Source organism: Hibiscus syriacus, unplaced genomic scaffold (genome assembly GCF_006381635.1).
Source record: "Hibiscus syriacus cultivar Baekdansim isolate YM2019G1 unplaced genomic scaffold, ASM638163v2 tig00109972_pilon, whole genome shotgun sequence".
NCBI classification, from domain to species: Eukaryota; Viridiplantae; Streptophyta; class Magnoliopsida; order Malvales; family Malvaceae; genus Hibiscus; species Hibiscus syriacus.
Window position 1 is genome coordinate 1204306 of NW_024062543.1, and position 11918 is coordinate 1216223.

Below are 11918 nucleotides of genomic sequence, written 5' to 3' on the forward strand. Positions count from 1 at the left end.
CAACTACAACAGCCACATACTTCCTGAACTGTTAAATGAGCCCCCTGTACCCCTTTTTTCAGCTTTCAGTCCCCACATAACAGGTCTAGTGTTACTGTTTTCCCCCATTTGATTCTCAGGCTTATAACTGTTCTTAAGGGCTAAACAAGCATCAGGCTTATCCTTCAAAATTCCAGGTTCATCAGTTTTATAGTTGAATCGTGATTTATCCTTCACTACCGTCACAAAAACAGGATTTTTCTCCCCATTTTTAGAGCTATTAGGAGTGTATACCTGATCACCTGCAGATTGCTCTTGTTCACCATTTCTGCCCGTTAAGATCTTCAAAATATCCTCCACATAGCCATGATTCGTGTTCATCCCTGCCTCCAGTGCAGTAATCATGTTTTCCTGAGTCTCCCACCATTTAGGTGGATTTGTCTTATTTTGGCCTTGTTTCACCAACGCAGCTAGGTCCTCAATATGTTTCTGAATCCCAGCTAAATCAGTTTCCGCCATAGATTGATTCTTCTTTGGCATGCCCTTAAAAAATTTCCTTTGCCAGAATCGTAGCTCTAATTACCAATTGTTATAGATTGAAAGAAAAGAAAAGGTTTAGGAGAAGAATTTAGACGAAAGAGAGAGTTGATAGAGAAGAAAAATGCATCATTCATTTCATAAAGGAAAATATTGTTTACACAACAGTTTTATTTTCATACAGGCTGTTACAGGAATCTAACAAATGCCAGCTGGCATTCTTCACTAACAGATTGCCTAACAAACTGATTATTTGTTATCACATGTACTAGGCCATCCGGTTGGGCTTATCCTCCTTGTTCTGGCTGACTTTAGCCTGCTTCAACCCATCAGGTAATTTTAATTCTTTTTCCCCTCGTGCTTCATTTCTCTCTTTCAATTCAATTCCCAAATTACTTCCCAGAATCCCTAACCCTCGTTCCTCCTCCATCCCCAATTCATGCTCATTCAAATCCCGCTCACTTCCTCGATCTTCCCTTTCTTCTCAAACTACAACATTATGTCCCACACATCTTGTAAATGCATGGATGGATATAGCTAGGGTTCCTTCTTCCTTATCCTCAATCTCTTCCTCCTTCTCTCATTCTTCTCCTTCTAAAGTTTCTTTTTCCTCTTGCATCATGTTGAGTTGATTAAGCTTGCATTGATGGCCAGGGGTGAATTTCTCTACACATTTAAAACATAAATTGTGTGTTCTTCGATATTCAATCAGTGTATGTCTATTCTGATAGTTCACAGTAACCTTGGGAGTGGTAGTTAAACTAGGCAGTTTCTGAGAAAGAGTTTATGCACCTGAGTAGTTACTCTTAAGGAAATGTTGCTTTATTTTCCTTCAATCTCTAAGGTCAATTCGCACAGTCTTTCCCTTCTATAAGCTTCATCCAGATTCTTAAGTTCATGCATTCTCACTTCGCGCTTAATTTCTTCCTTCAATCCTCCCAAAAACAAGGACACAAAGTAATCCTCTCTAAAACAAGGGTTATGTTGCAGCACGAAGGGTTTAAAATCTTCATATTTCTCTTGATAACTCCATATTGTTGCTTTCTACATAAGCTTACTAAATTCTTCGATCACATTTATGTAGACTTTATCACAAAATCGATGACACAAGTCTATAATAAATTCCTACCATATCAAATGATCCTTCCGCATAATACACCCATCATACTAGTTCTCAACCTTTCCAGTTAAATACATTGCCACTATATATATATATATATATATATATATATATATTTGCTCTTCATGAACTGCAAAAATAACAAAATGCTTTTGGTACTTCTTCACCCAGCTCCTCGGTTATCCCATCAAATAGTGGTAGTTCAATTTAAGCTTTGGAGTATATGTTTGATTTTGCATACTCTTTTCATACAAGTAGAGATCTTTAGATAGTGAAGTGCTTCCAGATTATGGTTACTACCTCCCAAGTTTAGCTTTTGGGTTTGTATTGGTGGTGTAAGTGGTTTGGAAGCTAAGATGCCATGTTCTTCAAGACTAAATGAGTATTTTCATGCTCACTTGTATAGGTTTTTTCTCATCAAATTTTTGTAGAGATTAAGTGGTTACCTGGTCATTCTTCTCAGGAGTGGGTTGTTCAGCTTCCAGAATGAATTTTCCTTTACATCCCATTTTGCTTATATGTTCAATACAGGAAACCTAATAGAATTGTTAAAAACCAGCAATACAAAAGAAACTTACAGTAACTTTAGTAGACTAATCATAATAAATAATAATAATTTTCTTTAAAACTATAAAATTAACACAAATTAATTGTTAAATAATGTAAATAAAACCATACATAAAAATGATTAAAAATAAAAAAAATGAAAAATAGAAGATATAAACAAACATCATTAATTCATTATCGATGGTGAAGTATAAGCATAATAGAAACTGATATAAAAATGAATATAATGACAAGAATACATTGACAGTTGGACTTTATCGCAACTCAAATCCGACATGTTTAGGATAATTACGAGCACCTATCAATATAGAATCAAGGGTAAATTAATTAAATAACCAAATCAACGTTAAACGAATAGACAACATCAAATCTAATCTAAAAAAATGTATTATTGAAATAAAATAAAAACATCTTATATAAGCAGAAAAAACATATATTGTTTTCATTAGAAAAAAGAAACTTATTAAATAAAAAATACATAAATTAAAATATAAAAAATAACGAAAGTTCATATCTTGAAAGTTGAATTAATGTATGATTTGAATGGTGCTAATTTAGGCGTCATTTAATCAAATTGATCATAGTTTTTTAAAGATTAAATGCTCTGATCAAGTTGTTTTTTATAAAAATATAAATTAATGATTATTAAAGTAGTAAGAATATCGTTATATAAACGGTAATTTGAAAATAAAATTTTAAAATTAAATGACTAATAAACATTTTAAGAATAGATAAATTCAAAATCTTTCGATAATGTTATCAAATAATGTTAATTTATCGATGGATTTTCAACATTAACTATTCACAAAAAGTGTCATCCTAACTAATTGACTAAAAAAAGTTTCATCCAAACGAATGATGATTTAATTTAGGGTAAATTACAAATTTCATCACTAAATTTACTCTCTCTCCTATTTTGTTCTTTGAACTTTAAAAGTTTTCAATTTTTTCACTAAACTTAATACATTGAAGTTTTTTAGTCACTCCGCCATTAAATATTTAACGACGTTAAAACGAAGTCGTTTTATACCTATATAAGAGCTCATTTATATTGTCATTAGTGAGAAAATGACTGAATGACCAAACAAACTCAATGCATTAAGTTCAGTGAACAAATTGAAAGGATTTAAAGTAGAATAAGTGAAATAGAATAGAGTAAAATTTAACTACCAAAATTTTAATTTACCTTTTGATTTATTAATTGAGGGAATCGAGAACCCATCACTTCTCGAAATTGATGAGAAGTGACACATATTAATAGTTGACCCAAATTGGTTCTTTAATCCGGTTGATAGTGGAAGCTCGAGTATTGCTGATCTCTACACGACTCGAAAATTTTGTAATGAAGCTTAACTCGACTTGAAAACTCGCGAGTTTAATATTTTCAAGTTCGGCTCGAACTCAATATCCTGAACTGAAGCTCGTGAGCAGCTCGAAAAGGCTCGAAATAATATTTTTAAACTTAACTCGATTGAAGCCTCAAACTCAAACTCGAATCTGAACCTTAAATACATAAAAATCTTACTATATTTAAAAAAAATAATACATAAATATTAATATTATTAATAATTTATTTTTAAAAAATAAAATCTTAATATATTATAACAGCTCACGACCTTTTCGAGTCGAATATCAAGTAGCTCGTTTCGGCAAGTTAAGAACTCGAGTCGAGCTCGAGTACATTCAATCCGAATATTTATCGAGTCTTGATCGAATTGATCTCGAGTTGCTCGTGATCTATCTTATCTCATTTACAACCCTAGATGCAATATCATCCTCAAATTATACTTAATTATAGGGCTTAAGAAACTATCATGTTTAAGGAACCAGAAAGAATCATTTATTTTTTTTAAAAATCAGAATTCGGCAGGAAAATTAAATAAATTCAAGCGGCTTTTAAAAAATTAATATTTTCTGATCTGATCATTTAAATAAAAAATAATTATAATGATAAAAGGAGAGGTATTGCTTACAAATAACCTTAGTTTTTTTAACAATATTATGTTTGTGCAATGTTCCATGGATACTACATGGACTAAAAAGTATAACATATACTATTATAGTACCACATCAAAATATTTTAAAAATTGGACCACAGACTAAACCATAAAAAATATTAATGATAAATCTAAATTAGTACTACCTAAATCTGATATGATGAGATGTGGTATCGTAACAAGTAATGCATCTATCTGAATGTGGTTAAAAAGCTTTTATACACAAGTAACATTTCATTGCTTTTAAAATTTAGGGTAAATTACATGTTTAATATCTAAACTACCAGTTTTGATCCGTTTTAGTTCTTAAACTTTTAAAAAATTTAAAATCATACATAGTGTTTAGTTTTTGTTTCATTTTAGTACATCCGTTAAGTTTTGAAAAAAATATAAGTTTAGATACTAAAACAAATCAAAACTAATAGTTTAGATACCAAACACATTATATTTTTAATAGTGGTACTAAAACAAAAGTTAAATGTTTAAGTATGATGTTGAAAAAAAAATTAAAGTTTAAATACCAAAACAATCAAAAACTGATAGTTTAGGTACTATACACATAATTTACCCTAAAATTTAATAGATTTTAGTATCTTTTTACCAATTAGGTTGTGTTTAAACACTACAACACAATTACATGAAAATATGATTACTAAATATAATTACTATCATAATAGTTATATGTAAACATAATTACAAGAAATTCTAATTCTATAGAGTTGTCATTTTTTATGTCATGTTAGATAATACAAATTATATATACAATGTTATATAAGTTTAATTTTTTTAAAAATAATATTACTTATAAATATTGAAGAGTGCAACTACATTTTCACATAATTACATCAATCATCATACTTTTCCTACGACTTGAAGAGTGTATATTAAGACCTCCAATTACACTAATTCAACACAGATTACAATAATTATCCAAACATATTATGTAATTACATCAAAATTACATTACATGGTAGTTTTCTAATGGCGTCCTTAATGCCATTTAATGACACCAAATATGATAAGAAAATTCATTATAATTAAGATAAAGACCATTATAGCAAGAAAAGGCAATGGTAATATTTGAATGGGTGGATTTACCTGACTTAAAGGTAAGACTATGCCAATCAGTGTTGGTTTTCTTTTATTTTCCTTAAATGAGATCAAAGGACCAAATAGTACCAAAAGTAATAATCTACAACACTAGTAACGAAGAGAAATAGTTTTCACGTACCAAATTAGTAAAAGATGCACATCAAAACACATCCTTTTAAGAGTGTTTAATCCTCAGACCAACCAACCTGTTCCTTCATCACTGTAATAGAACAATTAACATCTACCACTCGGGACACCGGATGAATATCAGATATGATATGCATCAGAATTGTCAATTAAACGGGTCGAAATGGTTTGAACAAATTCAATTCGGATTTTAGAACTTTCGGGTCATTTGAAGTTTGTCTCCATACCCAAATGAAGACATCATCTCCGATTGCTTCATCATTCCTTAATCTGAACATGGAATCTGAGTAGAAACAGAAGAAATGAAGGAAAAAAAGGGTACCCCAAACATACAAAACTAGTTTTTCTTTCCTATCTTTTCAATTTCAAATGATAAAATATAAACCATAAGCTATTTGTTGAATTGTGTCCCCATCAACCACAAGTTAAAAACCAGAGACAGTAAAAGCTATTTACCCCGCAATAAGTTCTTACATTGCATAAAACTATCCTACTCTCTCTCAGCCTTGCCTTTATATATCTTAGAAATCCTATGCTAAAAAACCAGGTAGAACTCATCAATGCTCTACGTTCCAATCCACTATCACAAACAGCAACAGACACGTTGTATCCTCTCCTTTCTTTTAAACCCAGATTCCTTGTATTTTCATCCTCATATTAATAATAGAAAAAGAGGGTAAAAAAGTGAGCAGCCAATTCAACGTATTCGAATTTTACCAAGTCAATTAGAACTTCGACGAGTCAAAGCTTCTCCTTTGGAATCCATTGAGCTCAATCCAGATGTGGTGTCACCATGAGGCCCATTATGAGAGTTTAATGGGTTTGATGACTGCATTCGTTGAAAAAGTTTTGCAGACGGTTTCAGTTTCGAGTACTGAAGGAAAAAATTGTAAAATCCTTTTAGGAGATGCCACATGAGATTTCACCATGAGTAAACAAAACAAAAGAAAGGAAGAACCTAATTGCATGAGAAAGTTCAAATTTGGAGAAGTGGCTACCTGCTCGAGAAAGGCATTAATCTCCTCTTCTGTAAGACCATTATCATCTCCAACATTCTCTTCCCAACCAAGGGAACGTAAAAAAGCAGCCTCTTCCTCATCAGGATAAAGGAAAACATCAGGCCTTGAATGCACATCTCCATTGCTAGAACAGTGCTGAGACTTGGTATAAGCATCTCCATTCAGGGCCATTTCACTCCTATTGTCAGTTGGCAAGTCAGCAATTGAGATTTCTTGTGCTAGATCACCTGCATCCTTCAGAGTAACAGCAGAGCTGGAATCATCAGGGTCAAGTTCATCAGGCTTCTCAGAGACGGGTTGTGACACAGCAGGGCCGGGATCAAGGGCAGAAGAAGCAGAGTCCGTAATAGATTTCTTCTTTAGAAGGTTGAAGAAGTCATTCCTACTCTGGGCTTGAGAAGTTGCTCTCTTCTCCATGGTTAACCACAATTGAGTCTGATTACGCACAGCAGGGGCAGACCTGGGGCTGTTGCCTGAACTCCTAAAGGGAGAAGATGCAGCAGCTGAAGGAGTGAAGCTTAGTGGACTACTCACAATTTTGTTGCTTCCATTAGTAGGACTCAAGTTATCCTTAGTGGCTACTATGGAGCCACCGTTCGGTTCTCGTGATGGTTTGAGTATGCAAAGCCTGCTCTCATTAGAAACTATAATGCCATCAGATCTTGAAGTTCCACCATGTGTGGAGTTAACAGAGACTGAAGGATGCAGCTGCTGTCCAACTTTAGGTTTCGATTTCTCTGAAGGGCAGGCCACCTATTAAAAAAAAGGAAGTGAATAAACACACCCACACATAGAAGTAAAATAGGCAACCTTTAAAAATCTTATCCAATTAAATTCAATAAGCATAAAATTCAGCACTTAGGTTGACTTCATAATCTAGTTTTATAAAGAAAATTAGAATAAGATCTCTAACACAGTATATAACCCCAATGTGTACTTGTAATAAGAAACAAACACACAGAAAAGCTTAACAATAGCTCACTATAGTTTTAGGTGTCGATATTGTCAACAAGGGAATTAGTTGCCTTGATTGTTTGATAGCCAGCTCTTCAAGCCTTTGAGTTTCAACATTTAACTACAACAGGGAACACATCAGATCTTATTTCCGCACTAATATAATTTCTAATGAATAAACTTAAGAACAGAAGAATTGGTCAAGTTACCAATGGAGGTGTATGAGAACGAGAAGGCCCCTGGGCCACTGCTTCAGCCATATTAAGACCCATCGTCGTAGTTGGAGTCGAGCCTGCACAAACATTTGGTGAAGCTACTGCCACACCTCTGCCATTGCTTCCCAAGCCCACAGGAATGTCTGCTAGAGCTGATGCTCTACCATCACTGCCAGTGCCAGGTGAGGTCCCCAATGGCAAGCTCTGCACAAGATTATTCAAGCCAGGAGATGAAACTCTTCCTAATTCAGACCTAAACTGTCTTTCTTCAGCACCCAGTGAAGGAAAATCACGTTCAAAAGCAGATTTGTTAATCAAGCCAGGAGATGAAACCCTTCCTATTTCAGACCCTACCAGTCTTTCTTCAGCACCAAGCGAATGAAAATCACACTCAAATGCAGATTTATCACGGAAAGCTGTGCTAAGCTTACCATTACCACTGCTATGATGGCTTTTGCTGTTGTTACAAGATTCATTTGTCACTTTTCTTGGCCATGTGTCACTACGCTTGCCGGTTATCATAGACTGTGAACGCTGTAAGACATACTTCTCAGATATGCTTGGCAGCAAGTTATCCAGAGAATCAGAATAGTTTCGGTTCCTATGGCCACTGAGAACAGCATTCTTCCTATCATGGTAAACCTTTTCCCAATCCCTTTCCCAGTTGCCTTTAGCAAAATTGCTATAAGACCATGAGTCAGAAGAACCTTTGCTACTATAACTCCTCCTAAAGTAGGCAGAAGAGTCCCTATCCAAAACAGATGTCCGGCCTATATCACCATCACTATCAACAGACAACTTATTTCTGGCATGCCTCAATGCAAAACGACTGTCTATGAAAAAAAAAAAGAATCAAAGCTTAGAATATAGAAATTTATTTTCAATTTTGCTTGAAAAGAATGACAAGAAGATAGATTTCAAATTTTGCTAACTGACAATAGTGCTATCAGAAAACTATGTAAACAAGTTGCAGGCATACATAGAAAAATAAACTTCTAGAGATATACCTCAAATAAAGAAGAAAGTTTAAAAAATTTACAATATTGTTCTCTTTTTCAATCAAAAATGAAGATGCACGTTTAGAAATATAAGGCATGCACATAGATGTTGATTTTTCTCTTTTGCAAGCAAAATGAAGTTGCAGGCAACTACATGGAAAATAAACTTCAAGATACATACAAGCAAAATAAAGAAACTTCAAAATTTTACATTATTGTTCTCTTTTTCAAGCAAAATGAAGATGTACGTTTTGAAAAAAGAGGCATGTACTGTAAAACTTTGAGTGCTATATGCATCCTTGAAATAAAATTATCAAATTTCTCCTAAAGATATCAACCAACACAGATTTATCAAGGCCATAAACGCAAGAAAGAAATAATACACCCTGAAGATATAAACTATAATTACCTGAATGTGAAGATGATAATGTAAATTGGTGAATTGAATTGCCACTACCAGTAAGACTTCCACCGCTCTTCAACCATTCCGGTATCAATGAGGGCTCACTTTTTTCCATAATTCTTGCTAAGCATGATCATAAAGAAAGAAAGAATTTCCAAATTTTGTTTCCCTTTTTCTAGAATAACTTCTCAGTTCCCAAAATTGTTATGTTCCCTTAAATCCAGTTTCACTTATTAAATGCCTTACTTAACATGAATGAACCTAAAGTTTCTAACTACTGAAACCAAAATCCAAAATTTCCCAATTTCCCAATTCTTTTCTTTGCACTGTAACTAAGGTAATTATAGTGAAACTGGAATCAAACCAGCCAATCAAATTAACAATTCAAAGAAACTAGAATCATGGCATTCCTGAGCAATAACATATACTTGAAGATTTTTCGAAAATCCTTCTCAAAAACGGTAACTCTCTAAACTAGCGCTTCTGCAATTCAAAGGACCTGACTATATATTTCCCCCCCCCCCCTTAATATTTCAATATCAATAGAAGGGCTGCTTCTAAAGTTCTTCAAAACCCAACAAGAACAAACTAAGAAGACCAAGACCTCCACATATCTAATATGACAATTCTACCCTTTTCAACAAGAAAGTACAAAACGTGAAGACTCTGAATGAAGAACCTAGACCCAATATGGTCAATAACCAGAAAAACCGAACCCTAAAGCATTCCTATCACTTCAACAGACCTTATCGAAAACCCAGGTTTTCCTCTCTGTTTTTGACTATGGACAGTACAGTAACAGAGTAAAAGGAAACGAAATTATCAGATTATCATAAGGATTATCAGCCGCTAACAGCCTAAATCAGATTTTAAAAAAAAGTAGAGAGAACCTCAATCGTACGGCTCTCGACGCTTCGTCGTCCCTTAATTCTATCGCGGTACGAGGTTGAGCGAATCAAATTAAAACACTAATCAGAATACCAGAAGGAAAAGTGTTGGCCAAATAAACAAAACAGCTTAAGGTTTTTGGAATTGCGCCAGCGATGCCTTGGGAAACAACGAGATAAAATAATAACAAATGCAATTTTTGTATACTTCCTTATATATATGGCTTAATTATGAATCGGTACCTAAATTATACTAATATAACTTATTAATATTAATAAAATTATATTTTTGAATATATATTAGGGTGAAGTACACAAATAGTCCCCTGGCTAAGGGTACTATTTTATTAAGTCATTCAACTATTAAAAGTTACAAATGATCCTCCGACTAATTGCTTTGTTGAGTCCTCAACTATAAAAATTTACAAAATAGTCATTTGACTATCTATTATGTTCCAAACTCGTTATTTTTCGTTAAAAATTTGTAGTTGTCTAAGCTGGAAGTTAACATGATGATTAGAATGTGATAGTCGTTTGTGATTTTGATATCATATTTTATCATATCATAATTAGCAAGTTAACATACAACTCATAATATCGTCAATTTTTTAACAAAAAAGGACGAGTTTGAAACATAATGAATATTTGTGTGAACATTTTATAACTTTTGATAATCGGGGACTCAGCAAAGCAACACTCTATAGTCGAAAGATCATTTTATAACTTTTAATAATCGAGAGAATCAATAAAGTAATATCCTATAATCGAGAGACCATTTATGTACTTTGCCCTTGATATTAATGAAATTAAAATAACAGAATATTAGAATATAATGGAAAGGCCTGAAATTGGGACCGCAAATAAATAAATTTGGACATCAGTTAAAAAAAATCAAATGGTCAATTATCAATTAATTGTGATTTTGACACATTATCCGAATCTGCTACAAGACATGTCAAAAGATCATAATTTTCCTATCATGTGGGATGTTATTCTAGAGTCTGTATTTAAATTCTTCAAAAAAAAAAATTATACGTGGAGATCAACACGAAGACGGTACAACAATATGTATGGATGACTAGGTCATGATTTATTAGTAATTTAGTTCCTACTGCAACAATGATGCCATCAAACATGCATGAGAGAGAGAGAGAGAGAGAGAAGGGTAGTTTACAGCTGAGAAGCACAAGGTCTATCTCCGAGAGACCTGTAACACCCCAATTTAGGGGCTAAATTTTAAGAAATTATAATATGGTAAATTTAATTGGTATTTTGGAAGAAAATGAGGATTAAATTGCAAAATTTCAAAGTTGGAAGACCATGTTATAAAGTGCAGAAAATTCAGTGGCTAAACTTATGGTTTACCCATTTTTCTTTTTGAGATATTATAAACCCCCATCAGACGCATATTTTTCTGGAAAATTCCAGTTTTCCTCTTCCCCTCAACCTCTTTTTCAACTCCGATCTACTCGCCGTCCGACCTCCGATCGACGAACCGAAACCACCATCGTGTTCGTTGTCAATCGAGGAACAAAACCCCTCAAACCTTTCGTCGTGAATCATTGTCGTTCGTCATTAATTTCAGTCGAAAGTATCGTCGGTAATAACTCGATTTTAGTTGGTTTTTCATCTATTCACGATGATCGGGTAATCCGTTTACGACACCTCCCGCACCATTGCGTTCCTTGCATCGTTCCGAGTCTGTCGGTGTCATCCTTGGTCTCCGTCGACGGCGGCGCGTGAGGAGGTGAAGCGATCAAAGTTTCCGACGTTTTGGAATCGAGCTCTCCGCCGTTCAAATTGTGAACCGATCTTTGTAAGTGCCTCAAAATCGCTTAAAATAATTTTTAGGAATTTTTCCGGGAATTTTCCGACACGGGGTTACTGTTCACGCGCCGCACGCGCCACCACCTGAGAATGGGCTTCGTCTGGAAGCCTGAGGAGCCGTTTGAGCCGAGCCGCTTGAGCTGAGCCGAGCCGTTTGAGCTGAGCCAAGCCGAGCC

At 34.0% G+C, this 11918-nt stretch overlaps 1 protein-coding gene across 1 annotated transcript; it reads right to left on the bottom strand.

Moving 5' to 3' along the window:
- Positions 1–5814: 5814 nt before the first annotated feature.
- On the bottom strand, positions 5815–10077 carry LOC120211428. The gene is made up of 5 exons (XM_039209965.1): positions 9035–10077; positions 7622–8460; positions 7441–7533; positions 6438–7211; positions 5815–6313 (listed from the first exon to the last, which is right to left on the bottom strand). The coding sequence occupies exons 1-5, from the start codon at positions 9141–9143 to the stop codon at positions 6161–6163; spliced, it is 1968 nt and encodes a 655-aa protein (XP_039065896.1). The 5' UTR covers positions 9144–10077; the 3' UTR covers positions 5815–6160.
- Between the last annotated feature and the right edge of the window lie 1841 nt (positions 10078–11918).

Excerpts from the sequence above, each read along its gene's own strand:
- LOC120211428 (XM_039209965.1), bottom strand. The coding sequence starts at position 9,143 with ATGGAAAAAAGTGAGCCCTCATTGATACCGGAATGGTTGAAGAGCGGT. Across the intron at positions 8,461-9,034 it reads ATTATCATCTTCACATTCAG|ACAGTCGTTTTGCATTGAGG; the intron begins GTAATTATAGTT and ends TTTTTTTCATAG. Across the intron at positions 6,314-6,437 it reads TTAATGCCTTTCTCGAGCAG|TACTCGAAACTGAAACCGTC; the intron begins GTAGCCACTTCT and ends TTTTTCCTTCAG.